Below are 15467 nucleotides of genomic sequence, written 5' to 3' on the forward strand. Positions count from 1 at the left end.
AAGAAACAGGAAGTTAGAGCCTCAAGTTATACTTCAGCTTATCTCTTGTTCTTTATCCTGTATCTGCTTCAACAGTTCAGTGTTGGTCAGGTTCTTGTGGTGCAGAAAACAGTTTCACAGGAAGATACAAATATAGACGTACTGTAAAACAAAGCAAGCATAACATATTACATACAGTACAGACAACATCTGGACCACATACCAGTATCATATTGACACTGCAGACTTTAAACAGGGTTGTGGTAGCCTACAAGTAATGCAAGAGTACAGTGCATGGAAATGACATTACTAACAACAGGAATTCCTAAAGGTTCATGGACAATGCAAACAAGATATGTAAATAAAGAGGCAGGACACAGGACTGAGAAGAAGTCAGTGAAGCAGAAACCTCCTGAAGGGGGCAGTACTGCGACAATAAGGATGTCAGCTGCTTCAAAACCTGAACGAAGAAGAGGCGGAGGAGGAGGAGGAGGAGGAACAGGGAATCAGGAATCAGCTGTCAAAAAAGTAGCTAAAGTGTAAGCAACGGATCATAAAGAGGTATTTGTTTACATTAACGTTATCCTATCAAACATTCGGCCACTTTGTTTGAGTCGAAATTATTACAAGAAGGTAACTATTTACTGCTGAATGTGATTATAGCCGTGACTACCTAGTGCTGTAGCTAAACAGCTCACGGTAGCTAACCAAACGCTCAACATAACTGCGTGAGCTCACAGCCTAGCTCGCTAACTAGCTAGCTAACTCCAAAGGTAACAAAGCTACGTTAACATTGGATTAGCTAAATGGTGTTTATATTAAACCGGTGGTTGGTTTATACTCTTATGTTGAACAAAATGTCCGTTAGCTGGCCAGAAGGGATCCTGTCAAGGTAGATGCTAGCGGCTAACGTTTGCTAGTAAACTATTCCATGTTGTTGTCGTCAGTGTTGACATGTCCTGCGCCAGCTAACTACTACAAGCTAACTATGTTGGCTAATGCGCTAACAGTGAGCAACATTCTGCTATAGCCAACTAACTATCTTAGATGTAAGTTAATAAACAACAAGTCATGTTTTCAGTTTAATGTATCCTAATTCTCGCCATTTTTAAATGCTACATGACAGCTAACAGGAAGTGAAAACGCAATTCGTTTGCTTTCTATTTCACTGAGACGTTAGTAATTATTTCAGAAGCAAGCAGGAACTTCTTTAATGTTAGCTAACGTCATTCAATCAGTCAAACTTTATTTATACAGCACCTTTCAACAAGTCAACATGCATGTCAAAGTGATTGAAAGAACATGGTTTAAAAACGGGTTCAGAGACTAATGCACAGCAATGGCAAAAAAAAAAAAAAAAAAATAGTTAAGATAAAGAATATGATGAAATATAATATGATATAATAAGAATAATGACAACAGTCATAATGTATATAAAAAGACTACAGGGCTATGATAAAAACTATCAATTAAAAGAAGTAGTAACATTAAAAGCATAGAAATGATAAGACTCTACATAAAAGCCAGACTGAATAGAGAGGTTTTTAGTTCACATTCAAAGGTATCAATATTTCCAGCTCCTCTCAGACCTGTTAAATAATAGATGTTATTTGAAGCAGGATTGTTAAATGTTTTAGAAGCAGCGTGTTTCACTTTATTTTTCTCCCACTAACATTGTTCCAGAGATGTTCAGAGCTGGTGTGCAGCACTGACTGGTTGTCTGTCTGTGACCTCTGACTGAACACAACCGCCAAGATGCCTGCAGTGTCCACCGGGGTCAAGGAGCTGTATCTGTCCACCTCTCTGGGTGAACTCAATAAAAAGGCTGAAATTAAACCAGATAAGACGAGCACCAGAAGGTAACTTAACATTTAATCTTTACTGGTATCAGCCCAGTGTGGCACAAAACAAACTGGTAACACAAAGACAGGAACTGTGAATTTAAGGGATGCATGATATGGATAGTTTTTTTTTTTTTAAGCTGATACCAATAACTGACAATTACCCACTTCTCATGGCTGATAGTAATAAGATAACTGATTAGCATTTTATGAATAAGCTAACCTGTAGTTTGTGCAGATGTGAGGGTAGGACAGGCTCGGATGCAGTGAGCAAATATGGATGATTTAATATCCCATAGCTTTACTAAGATCTGTTGTAGACTTTATGCCGAGGGTGTGTGTGGAACATGTATCGCAAACTGGAATCCTGTTTTTCTACTGAAATTGTAAAAAATTTCCAAACGACATGTTTACACCACGTGGCTCTGCCAGTGCTAACAGCCACCTACTGTGTCAGAGTCATTAAAAGCAGCTTGCTTTCACGTTATCAGTTCGATTTATCTGATTTAATTTCACTGATACAGATAAATTGTTGATAATATAATTTTCCCGATATTGGTCTATATCATGCTCCCCTAGTGAATTTGTCTTTGCTTTTTTAGCATCAAGCATTGAGAGGAAAGACATGGGAGTAACATGCAACAAAGGTCTCTGATTTTGAACCGAGGACATTGCAATCACATGATGATGAAAGTACTTATTTGTTGTGTTGCAGCTATGTTCAGAGTGCCTGCAAGATCTTCAAGGCGGCAGAGGAGTGCCGCCTGGACAGAGATGAGGAGAAGTCTTATGTTCTGTACATGAAATATTTAACAGTTTATGACATCATCAAGAAAAGACCAGAATTCAAGCAGCAACCGGTATAGTTAATAACTGTAAAATTATAACTTAATTTCTGTGCATTTTATGACTAAATGTGTAGTGTTTCTAATGTAAAGACTTATTGACTCGTGGAAGTTATTTCTGAGTAACTAATTTCTATTTCAATGTACTTAGGACTATTACATGACCATGCTGGGGCCAAACAGCTTCAAGAAAGCCATTGAAGAAGCTGAGAAGCTCTCCGAAAGCCTTAAACTCAGGTTAGAGGCTTATTCTACACACCTCATTATGGAATGCATAAGCTGCAAGACAGGATGTCAGAGCATGAGTTTTTAATCTTTTAAACAGGTATGAGGAAGTTGAGGTTCGGAAAAAGCTTGAAGAGAAGGAGAGACAAGAGGAGAAGAAAAGAAGGGAGGAAATCACAGAGAAAGATGCTGGTCGAGGCTCTCCAAAAGCAAACAAGAAGGACAGTAAAAAGGTAAAGATGTCACATAACACATCTATTGTCATGGTATTTGCATATTAAAATATAGTCACACGTGGCATTTATACAAATGACACATACTGAATAGTCTACGTGTGTCTAAAGGAAAACATTTATCACACATATGTGTCCTTTTGTGGGGAAAACAATCTGGTTAAAGCCATCACACTTTTTCTCCACCATTAACCATTAACATGGTTGAGTTTCATCTTAATCTACAGAGTTCTGAGTTTATGGTTCACATCAGACCAGTAACAGCAGCAACACTTGCAGCTTAATTACAGGGTACAAGGTTTGTTTGTCTGCAGCACAGAGTTGTATGAAGTCCTGCTCACAAAACAACAATTACATAATGCATCAATAAATAATAAATCATAAAGTAAGCCATTATGTCTGATGGAGTGCAGAGTCTCACAGCTGCTCTGTAGTCTGGTTGTACAGCAGCAGATGTTCTGTGTCACGCGCCAGACAGCAGCAGGGTGAACAGGTTTGGGTGGGTGTTGTCTTTGAAAGAACAAAAACAGATAATTAAATGACATTACTGTAAGTTATGGTATTTTTTATCATTAGGGTTTTAATCAGATGATTGTTTCAGCGTCCATTTAGTTTAGTTTTCTGTCTGTGTGTCAGGTCAAAGGGGAACAGAACGAACTGAAGAATGCAACGTCAAAAGGTAAGCAGAATAACGCGAGAGAAATGTTCTGCTGTTATTTTAATTTTTATACTCAATAGTTTTTACAGTTGTTTGACTTGAGTTGATTCGATGAATTGATCTTGATAGCTGCGGTGCCAGCTGGTGGGATCACAGCTGAGAAACTTTTCCACATGATGAAGGACCAGACGATTACAATAATCGTCATGGACGCCCGCAGCCACAAGGACTTTGAGGAGTCTCACATTCAGGTCCCAGCCCAGACCTGCGTCTCTGTGCCTGAGGAGGCCATAAGCCCTGGGTGAGAGAGTGCTGTACTGTAATAGTACATAAAGTGGTTTTGGGAATGATAATACAAATGAATCTGTTTTGTTACTTTGGTGTTATTAACTCTCACACAATGAAAGAATCTCAACTCCTCAAGCTGACCTCATGATCTGAAATGTCATGACTTTTCAGAATCACTGTGAATCAAATCGAGGCGAAGCTGCCGGACGTGTCCAAAGAGCACTGGAGGCGGCGGGGATTTGTGGATTATATAGTCCTGCTGGACTGGTTCAATTCTGTCACTGACCTTAAACTGGGAACCATCTTGCAGAGCCTCAAAGATGCCCTCTTTAAGGTAACTGTGTGTGTGTGTGTGTGTGTGTGTGTGTTTGTGTGTGTGTGTGTGTGTATGTTTTGCCTTTGTACACTCGCTTATGTGTGACCTGTGAAGCATTTGTGGGGGATAAACAAATTCTGTATTTTACTCCTATTTACTGACATTATCTCCTGGATATGATGTCAAAGCTTCGTGTAACATCAGCTTTCAGAAGTGAAGCGTCACGTTAATAATATATTTACAGTTGTTTTGCTCACTTTTTGCATGTGTTAGAAGCATAAATGCACCTTTGCAACTCTTTTTTTGATTGAAGTTAAATATGCCTTTTGGCTCTTCTTGAATATGATAACCTTTAGTTGTTCCTGAACTGACCTGTCATCACTTTCAAAATGTCAGTATAGCCGATCTCACAGCACATCTGTTGACTGCTGTTCAACAGATCAAACGTCTTACTTGTTCAGTTTCCCGACAACAGAAAACGGATGTTTAAAAAGAAATACAACCCCAAATAACCGACATGTCGATTTGCACAGGATTAATGTTATCACTTCATCTCTGTGTTTGGCGAAATATGGTAGGTAACGTGCGGTAGAATTTTTACATTACATATTACAGACATTGCTGATAAACAAAGGGTTACAATCATAGACGTCTTCCACAGTTATTATAAATTACTAGAGGTCTCAAGGTAATTCCAGTCCTGTGCGAATAGGACTTTTGAGAGTCAATAACAACAGTAGAATTTTCCTGTGACGTACAACAATGTGTTTGCACACTCCACAGTGGGACAGCATCACCATCCTGCGCAGTGAGCCTCTGGTGCTGGAGGGAGGCTACGAGAACTGGCTGTTGTTTTACCCCATGTACACAACCAACGCTAAAGTTCGGGCCCCTAGACAGAATATCATCAGCACCCTCCCTCAGTGTGAGTATCACCAGCTCAGCATGTAGCTTTAATTTAATACCAGGGTTTGTGTTAATGCAGCTTCTCTTGTATTATTTCAATCAATGATGAAAACAAATGATTTAATTAGTCAAACAAAGTGGGCTTTATTCTGTCCCAGAAAATATGAAAATGTCCTTCTTTAGACTCAGACGTCAGATACACTGCATCTATTTCTGAACCCTGTATCCAACATTTTATGCTTGTGAATTGCAGACTACAACACACCAGCAGCCAGCAAATGAAATCTGTTACCAGCTTTAAGTGGTTTCTTAATATAGGAAGCAGTTTTTGTTCAAAGGTTTTAAATACACACACTAGTCTCCACAGCGCAGTTTAGTGCCTCTCCTGAAAGTAAATGTTCCCACATTAACTATGCAGCACTTCATGACCAGTTATTGCAGCAGAACCTGAACCTGCACTCCTCACCAGTAGCAGTGTCAAGACTTAGGTTAAAGGGACAGTCTGTATATGTAAAAATGCTGTTGAAATATATATCTGAGCGTGTCATCAAAATGACACTTGTTACGTTTTTGCTTTTGGCCAGTGGCTCACCCTCAAGTTTTAGTTTTGGCCCTCAAAGAAAAAAGTTTGGGCATCCCTGATCCAGGTAGTTTTGGTGTGAGTTGCCAAGTTTTGGAGATGTTGGCTGTAGAAATGTCTGCCGTCTCTCAGATAAAATGGAGCTAGATGGAAAACAGTGCCTGTTCAAAACTGCTCAAAACAAGGTCTTTGGATTATCCTGAGTAACTGGGTCATGACTTTTGGACAAGGACGTTGCTGTTGAGTTATTTAAATGTATTTTTTTTTGGTGCTTTGAGCGTCACAAGCCGAGTGCCATCTGGTTCTATTAGATTCAGAGAAAGCAGACATCTCTACGGCCAATATCCCCAAAACTCCAAACACCAAAACAGATCATCTAGACATCTAGATGGTTAGATAATTAATGTTGTTTATGGGGTGAAATGTCCCTTTAAGTACAGTGAAATACATATTTTCTTCAACTGAATGTAGTTTTTAAAAATGTTAATCATGTATTACACATGAAGTTAATCTGAACTTTTTAGTGTTGTTTCTAAGAAAGATTCCCTCTTGGTTTTGATATTTTTTCAACAGTGAACTTCAGCTACCCATCCCTCGAGGAACCAAAGCCTCCGACCCCACCTCTGCCAGAGCCTACGGTCACACCTGAGCCTCAGGAAGCCCCTGTGCTGATGAACGGTGTTGCACCAGCAGAGCCCCCATCGTCTAAAACTTCCATGGTTGATTACAAGGTCCCAGACACCGTTGATTCCCCCGTCACAGCCTCCACAAATTCTGGGCTTGACCCAGGTAAGAAGGGACCTGCAGCAGGAGCATCCAGCCAGTCACCAGTACCAGCCAAGGCCTTCCCACAGGTATTGTAACTACCCTGATAAATTATAAATTATAAAACATTAAGGAATAAGTGTGTCTAAACATCACTCATGTTTTGCTTTATCCTCCTGTTTTTTCTGTCCCAGTTTGACCGTACCAAGAAACCCTCTGTTCGGGTGACAGACGAGCCAAAACCCAGCATGAACGGGTCAGCGAAGGACTCCACCCAGAACGGCCCTGTTGTCCCCGATCGCTCAGTCAAACCATCCTTCACCTCCAGCTCTTCTCTGTCTAAAGAAGAACAGAGTCAGATCCACTCCGAGGCAGTGGCAGTGATGGAGAAGGCGAAGCTAGAGCAGGAGAAACGAAACCAGGAGCGCCGTTTAGAGGAGGAGAGACGGGAGAGGGAACAGAAGGAGGAGTTGAAAGAGAGGCAAGAAAGGGAGGAGAGTGAGAAGAGGAGGAATGAGGAGGAAGAGAAAGGACATCAGGAGAAGAAGAAGCTTGAGAGGCAGAAGGCAGAAGAAGAGGAGGACAAAGGGAACAGGGTGTGGGAGGAGAAAGAGAGGAGGGGAAAGGAGCAGAGCTCTGACACACCCTCGAAGAGTATGTCTCTGGACTCGCCTGCTCCCAACCATATCGTTAGTGAAATTAAGGTGAGTCCTCTCGTCGGAGTTTGTCACCACCACAGTTGATGTTTCCATTGGAAGGTGTGGAAAAAGAAAACGTGAAAGCAGGTTAAATATTTGTGCTTTTGTCATTAAGAACACAAGAATCCAGTGGAGCCAATCACGCAACAGGGATCAGTTGCTAACTTTAGAGTCCCTTTAAGTCTAGTGTCTGAGATCTGTGGCTAAAAGGAAACTTGTGAAATCCTTTGTCATTATTTTACATTTTAGACAACAAGACCGCAAATACACGTCAATAAGCTTTATAAAATCACAGCCCATCAGTCTCTTCTGATGAATTGAAGAATATAAAAGCTCTTTTTGGCTCCTGTGAAGCTTTTTACGAAAATTAAGCAAAGCGTAGAATCCAAGACAATAATTTTTATGTGTAAGACATCTACACTCAGGAAAAATATGAATGCAACGCTTTTGTTTTTGAGTAAGTGAGTGAGTATTTTTCTATCCAAGTCGGTTACAACAACAAACTGCAGTCAGGTCAAGACCCATGTGAGGATGATGAGCATGCAGATGAGCTTCCCTGAGACTGTCTCTGACAGAGACGGCTTGTGGTAGTGAAATGAACAAACAGATGCCACGCTCCTTCAAAACTGCACATTTTGTGGCCTTTTATTGTGACCAGCTGAATGACTGACAGGGATTTTAACAAATTTGTGCAGAAAATTTGAGAGAAATAAGCCTGTTGTGTGCACAGATAAAGTCTCTCTTGGGGAAAGCTTTGAGCGAAAACAAAAGCGTTGTCTTTATATTTTCATTGAGTGTAATTATGTAATATGATATATGATAGACCGAAATCATGAACAATTTAATAGAAAAACGACTTATACAATATAAGTCTGTATTTTGGTAAGTGTTAAAGACCTCAAATTTGTTTTGTTTAAAAAGATTTGAGCAGGTTTTTTTCCCAATTAGAAGTTTCTGCTTCACTAAACCAAGATGTGTTTTACATGAATTAGAGAATATTTAATCAAAGTTTGTGTGTTTATTCGACAGAGGGAGCCCCTGACCAGAGCAAGAAGCGAGGAGATGGGTAGGAGTGTACCAGGCCTTCCAGACGGTTGGATGAAGGTACCAGATGTTTTAAACCTGAAATATGTGGCGTTATTGAAGTTGAAAGTTAAATGAAAAAAAAAAAGGTTTAAAGGAAATAATTATTTCCTTATGCCTGAGTGTTCCTACCTAATATTTAGTATCTTCTCACGTTTCCCCCTAGTTCCTCGACACAGTGACGGGGACCTACCGATACTACCACTCCCCAACCAATCGCGTCCACCTGTACCCTCCTGAGGTCACCGTTCCGCAGACCCCACCCTCCACACCGCCGACAGTCAAACAGAAACAGCCGCAGACAGCTGAGCCTGACTCCAACCACGAACAGGAGAGGGAGCAGTCTAAACTGAAACGCTCATACTCCTCCCCTGATATCAGCCAGGACCTGAGAGAGGAGGCCCAGAAGAAGGCCACGGCCCCGACCACTGCTGCTATCATACCCACTATCAACAGAGACACCAAGTGAGGCGCACAGATGTTTTATGACTGAAATATTTAGACATATTTTGACATGCAGCCTACAGAATTCAGTCAGCTTCCTTAATATTTGATCTTTGTCACAATCTAGCTGCACCTTATTCCTTTAGTCTGATATTCTCTCATCGTGCTCCTCTGCCCTCCAGACCTGCCACTGCTAAAGTCTATCCTAAAGTGGAGATTACACGGCCTTCAGCTGCCAAAATTCGCAACCTGAATCCTGCGTTCGGAGGTCTGGGTGCCTCACTGACTGGCCTCCGTAACCTGGGAAACACATGCTACATGAACTCCATCCTGCAGTGTCTGTGTAACACCCCCGCCATGGCTGAGTACTTCAACAACAATTACTACATGGAGGACATCAACAGGTGAGATAAATAAGTCGAATTAACTGTAAAGTTTCAAGTATGAGAGAAATGTTTCTCATCTGTCCCTGTTCTTCTCATCCTCTGTCAGATACAACATCCTTGGCCATAAAGGGGAGGTGGCGGAGGAGTTTGGTGTGATCATGAAAGCCCTGTGGGCGGGTCTGTACAAGTGCATCAGCCCGCGGGACTTCAAGATCACCATAGGCAAGATCAACGAGCAGTTTGCCTGCTACGACCAGCAGGACTCCCAGGAGCTGCTGCTGTTCCTCATGGATGGGCTCCACGAGGACCTCAACAAGGTAGTGCACACACTTGTTTCATTCACAACCACCAGTGCGACATAAATTAAGTATTAAACATTTTTGGATATCTGCTAGGAGCAAGAGAGAAACATTAACATCTAAATATGCTCACCATGAATTAAATGTTGAGTGAATAAATAAGTAATTTATTCCTGTCAACCACGGCTTTCTAAGGCTTGCCTTCTAATGCCCCTGTATGTTGTTGCACATTTGTCTGTTCACAATGAAAGCTTAGTCTTTTATCATTTTCCTTCTTTCTGTTTTTTTCACCGGGTTTCATTTCGATGAAATTAGAGAGTAAGTAAATAGCTGTGTGTCCTTGGTCCTCCTGCAGCAGTGTGAGTGTGGCGTGTCTGCATCCGTCTTGTCTGATGCTCCGTCAGAACCTCTCTGTGCATGTAGACCCAAGACATGCATCATTGCCTGTATCGACTGATTTTTACCGGCTTCATGTGCATTTGGATGGGGGAGTGGACGAGGTGAATTGGCAAAAAAATGACAGAAAAAGATCATTTCATAGGTTATAGGGGTGCCACGATTCTATAAATCCATAATTAAATTTGACTTTCTATTTCAAGTTCACAATTTGATTCACTTTCAACATTTTTTTTCCAACACTGATGCTATGCGATTGTTGGATTATCGCATCTGAATTTGTAAAGATCAGCAGATCATTAGTTTTACGCCCTGACAATTGACAACATTTACAACAACCTCTTTAAAAAGATTGGGGTTTTTCTACCACAACAGTTTGACTTTATCCTGGTGCTTTTTGCAGGTTAGTTTAGGCAAGTTCAAATATGTAAAATGAGTCAAAGGCGACATGCACACCATTTACTCTATTTTATTGTGGCGCAGGGAATCAAATCCCCCCCCAGATCTGTGACACTGTCTGAGTTAACTGTGGTACGAATCAGTTGATAGGAGAGTCACTGATCATTCTTTTGATTTCGGTGATGAACTGAAAGCTCATTTCGATCAATGACATCCCTGATGACTTGATATACATCTTTATATCTCTTAACTCAATAAAACATCAAAAACCTGATCGTTTTTCCTGTTAAAGGAAATTGTTGAAGCCCCACTCCAGTGTATTGTGTCATTTTCATGATATTTCTTATTTTTCGGATACATTTCCTGCCGATGTTGATGAGCCACACTGTTAAATTTGCCAAATTTGCCAATTTTTTTGACAAATGACTTCCAAGCTTGGCTTATATAGGTTATGAGGGCAGTGCGTCGTGTTTGTGTTGTTGAGCTGGCGAGAGCGAGGGTGGCTGTGCTCGGAGCAGACGGGTGTTTTTTGGTCTGGTCTCTGGCATTTCACCCAGATGGGTGTGGTTTTGTAGGACGTAGCAGTGCAAGCTTCAGTGAGCTCAGTGACTGTGTCAGCCCGTGCTCTGAGTGCACCTTTTTTTTTTTCAATAATTTGTGAAGTTGACCTCATGTATGGGCATGGAAGGTGATATTCTGCCTTGGCTGAGTGGATCATGCATATGTCTTTAATACGGGCGACCATGTGCGATCAGAGTTTTGTTATATGGATTTTAACTTTTAGAATTAGTGAATAGTTGTTTTCAGGTATTAAAAAAAAAATCATCTCTTAAATTACAAGTGACGAGACACTCAATGTCAGCCACACAGGTGACACAGGATGTGAGGTACCTGGTGAAATACAGAGTATTCAGGGAGTCCTGTTGTTGGTCTGAGTTGAGGGAAAGTTGTCTTGTGGCAGTAAATGTACAGTACAGGTTATCCATGAATAAACTCTGCAGCTCCTCAATATCCAGGAGGACCTTATGTTAGAGTGACGACTATCGCTATTCATGCTAATGATGCAATCTTGCTAGACCGGCAGTCTGGTTGCCATGGATATGGACAGCCGACTATTAACCACACCCCCATTGAGAAAGAATGTCAACCGTTAGACAAGGAACCTAAAAAAGAAGGAAGGCTCATTACGTCACTGAATCTTGCTTTGGTGCCAAACTGTGATGACCGCTGTATTGAAGTCTATGGGAGATTCATGGAGAAACACACTAAAACCCAACATTTCTACATCATATGACTTCTGATGAAGAAATGCCTCCAGAAAATGGACGAACACACTTCAGACAGCAGATGAACCACTGATTTTTTTAACATCAACACGCCATGTTGTTCGTCCCCTGATTTCGTTTGGGAAAGGCTCCTGTTCACGCTGCTGTTCGCAGTGTGACTGCAGCCTCATCAGCGATATATGGTTGGACCTGCCCCATTATCAGCCCTGTCAATCAGTTGTAAAAAAAAATCAGTGGTTAACCTACTCTCTGAAGTGTGTTATTGCTTTTTCTGGAGCCATTTCTTCATCAGAAGTCATATAACGTTTTTTAGGCTCCTTGCCGTTAGACAGGCTGCATCACTGGCTGGAGTGGGGCTTTAAGCTGTCAGAGAAGCTTGTTCTCAGAAGAAAAGGCAGCTTGTAGATGCTGTGGTTCTGTCTCCACCTGGGGTTGAGGTGAAGTATTACACTCAACCCATCAAGCAATTCACTTTTTCAAATTTTAAAGGACGAGGTGCTGATTAGGTTGTAAGAACTGATGACGTGCACTCCTCATGACGCTCTCCATCTCATCACATCCCCTCTGTGTGATGTTCAGACCTGTCTGCTATAGGCTGGCCCAGCCCCAGTCCTCTCTGTCTCTCCTGGCTAATTGATAAATCAGTCGGACTAATTGATGAGATATTAATTAGCAAGTGTTAACCTGCCTTTCATATCTTCCTGCCTATCATAATGAGAGTGAACTGGCTGAACTGCATGCTAATTTAGAAATACAAAGTTTGGCATTCAGTCTGTAGTTCTCAACTGCAGTATTATAATCATTACATTGAGCTTTAAGGGATCATGAAGGCAGGTTTTTTTGCTAACAGCTGAAGTTTTTCCTGTGTGCCATCATGTCATCTTTCTGTCTCTGTCTTCAGGCGGACAACAGGAAGCGGTACAAAGAAGAGGAAAACGACCATCTGGATGATCAGACAGCAGCCGACCTGGCCTGGAGCAAACACAAGATGCTGAACGAGTCCATCATCGTCGCGCTGTTCCAGGGCCAGTTCAAGTCCACCGTGCAGTGTCTGACCTGCCATCGCAAGTCACGGACTTTTGAGACCTTCATGTACCTGTCGCTGCCTTTGGCTTCCACCAGCAAGTGTTCCCTGCAGGTCAGTCACACATTAAACATGTGAATCAAAGCGTGTGTCTGCAGCTGTTAACTGTCTCTAATAACAGATCAAATCGGGGTGACGTCTTTCACCAAGTCACTCAAAGTAAAAACATCCTTTGAGTCTTCAGTTCCTTCTACTGTTGGGCAGCGAAAACATTTTACATAATTAAGTTTGATGTGGGGACAGCAGAGGATTTGTAATTAAAATATCTGTTGATTCTTGGCAGGATTGTCTGAGACTCTTCTCTAAGGAGGAGAAGCTGACCGACAACAATAAGGTGTTCTGCAGACACTGTAAGGCCCACAGAGACTCCACCAAGAAACTGGAGATCTGGAAGGTTCCACCCATCGTCCTGGTGCACTTAAAACGGTCTGTAGTGATGTTTGCATTAAAAAGTTTGCAAAGTGCTTTTTCACATTTATTAAAACTGTTTTTAAACAGAATTTCCAATGCCCACTTTCATTGTTTAGGAAATAAGATTAAGAACTTTTAAATGTATCCAAGAATTATTTTGAACATTTAAATCTGGCACTTTTTTCTTTAATGGATGTTTTTTTTTTTTTTTTTAATTCTTGCAGATTCTCCTATGAGGGTAGATGGAAGCAGAAGCTGCAGACAACCGTAGACTTCTCTTTAGACAGTCTGGACCTGTCCCAGTATGTCATTGGACCCAAACAGAACCTGAAGAGATACAGCCTTTATGGAGTTTCTGTAAGTAGAAGTCAAATTAAATCTTGTGTCAAGTGTATTTTCTATTCTACTTACTTAGTTATTTTTCTGTATTTGAATGTGTTTTATTTATTTGTGCGTCTACAAACAGTACAAATAAAAGTATGTTACAGGAGAGTTAAGGAGACTGTGACTTATACACCATAAACCATAAAAAACACTTAAAACAAGATGAATATACTCAAGTAAACAATACAAACATTAAAAAGGACTATAAATTATATAATAATAGTCTTATAAATAGTTTGTATTAATAGTTTTAAAGGCTGCATTACAGTAAAGTGATGTTATTTTCTGTTCTATTTGTTTAATCTAGCTGATTAAACGAGCTTATACCTTCTTCTCTGCTTTCAGAACCACTACGGCGGTTTGGACGGCGGCCATTACACAGCCTACTGTAAGAACAGCCACAATAAGCGCTGGTACAAGTTTGATGACCACGAGGTGTCCGACATCTCCACCTCCTCCGTCAAGTCCTCAGCGGCCTACATCCTGTTTTACTCCGCCCTGTGATGGAGCTGTGGGACACCATGAGAGAACACTCCACCGGGGCAGCGACGCTCAAGCCTAGAGGTTTTTTTTTTCTTTTTAAAATCACAGCTCCGAGGACCTGGCGCACGTAGTCGCGGGTTAACTAGTCGTGTTTTTGCACGCGAGGACGTTCTCGAGCGAGCGGCTGTGAGAGCCCGTCTGTCGCGGGTCGGAGGAAGGCGCAGGCACACTGTGCGATGCTTCAGCTACTAGAGGACACTATACCTAAAACATGCCGTCTGTTCGTATTACTGATTAATCTAGAGACTATGATTTACTTCTACTCTGATTTGTATACCTTGATGGTCGTGTTGTAGGGCTGACAGCCGGCTCAGACGCTCTTCACTGTCTTTTCTGTTGCCGTATCGCAGAACAGCTTTCTCGTACTGTGTGAACACCGGGGTTAACAGTTAGACGCCATGTACATACTTACCAATGCTGATGTTGCACATTGAAACATGTAAATACTCGAGGGCAAGGTGTTTATCTGTTAAGTGACCAAATTATTCTTTTTTCTTGAAAGTAGCAGCCATCATAGCATCATCATAATCATCCACGAGTTCTAGGGGTTTAACTCTATAGCCTGCTAATATTTAACATGATCTTACAATGAATGGAAGAGACTGCGAGTGTTGAATTTTGCATTCTTTCTAAAGAGAGAATTGAGATTGTCGCTTGTTCATATTAGCCACGTTCTTGCACTTACACAATATGCAATCAGTATAAGTTGTTTCTGTAGAACACATGTTGAACAGCAGACGTTAACACTCGACTCAGAAAGCAACGAGACGGATGCTGAGATCTTGTCCGTAGTGCTCGGTTCAGCCGATGACAGAACCTGCTTCTGTAAAGAGAATTTACTCTGTTAAACATACTTTACTCTTTACATTCTTATACTCAAACCCAAAAACTATTTAGAGGAAAAATTACTGGGAGAACTTCCTTCTCGACTGGTTTTGAAGGAACTGTGATCTGATTAATTTGATTTCTGTGTTCAGTACTGACCCGGGAGAATATGAAGACTTTAGAAATTGACCTTAATCACTTACACGAGTGCGTTAGTGTCGAGATTTGCTGCCTGACTCTGCTGACTGACCCACAGACTGACGAGAGCAAGCACAAAGTATACTGGTAATGTTTTTTTAATGGACCATGGAGATGTGAGGTGACAGGATGTGACTCTCTACTTCCTGAGTACAGTTTTATGGCCTGGCATGAGATCATAATCTGTTTTCTTTATACTTGTACATGTTGATTTTATTTCTTAATGCTCTAAAAAAAGATTTGTTTCAGATATAACGATTATATTAACCTCAAACAACTCATATGACTATTTATTAAAACTGCTTCAAATTAATGTGTTTCTGTCTGAATGTTTCAGGACGAATCGGCTACAGGGCTGTAAAAATGATTATTTTCATTGTTGATTCATCTGTCAA

The 15467-nt window shown here is 41.1% G+C and overlaps 1 protein-coding gene across 2 annotated transcripts; it reads left to right on the forward strand.

Moving 5' to 3' along the window:
- Positions 1 to 455: 455 nt before the first annotated feature.
- On the forward strand, positions 456 to 15385 carry usp8 (ubiquitin specific peptidase 8). 2 transcript variants are annotated; one of them, XM_084361152.1, is made up of 19 exons: positions 456 to 540; positions 1663 to 1838; positions 2536 to 2680; positions 2817 to 2902; positions 2991 to 3123; positions 3760 to 3802; positions 3911 to 4082; positions 4241 to 4403; positions 5169 to 5310; positions 6445 to 6725; positions 6831 to 7340; positions 8364 to 8438; positions 8584 to 8882; positions 9044 to 9265; positions 9354 to 9564; positions 12529 to 12765; positions 12995 to 13137; positions 13347 to 13479; positions 13852 to 15385. In XM_084361152.1, the coding sequence occupies exons 2-19, from the start codon at positions 1735 to 1737 to the stop codon at positions 14008 to 14010; spliced, it is 3258 nt and encodes a 1085-aa protein (XP_084217278.1). In that variant the 5' UTR covers positions 456 to 540; positions 1663 to 1734; the 3' UTR covers positions 14011 to 15385. The 2 variants fall into 2 exon arrangements, with proteins under 2 accessions (XP_084217278.1, XP_084217279.1); XM_084361153.1 differs by having other exon boundaries at positions 481 to 518.
- The last annotated feature ends 82 nt before the right edge of the window (positions 15386 to 15467 follow it).

The sequence above is a fragment of the Pagrus pagrus genome (assembly GCF_965226575.1).
Source record: "Pagrus pagrus genome assembly, chromosome: 1".
In the NCBI taxonomy this organism is placed as follows: Eukaryota; Metazoa; Chordata; class Actinopteri; order Spariformes; family Sparidae; genus Pagrus; species Pagrus pagrus.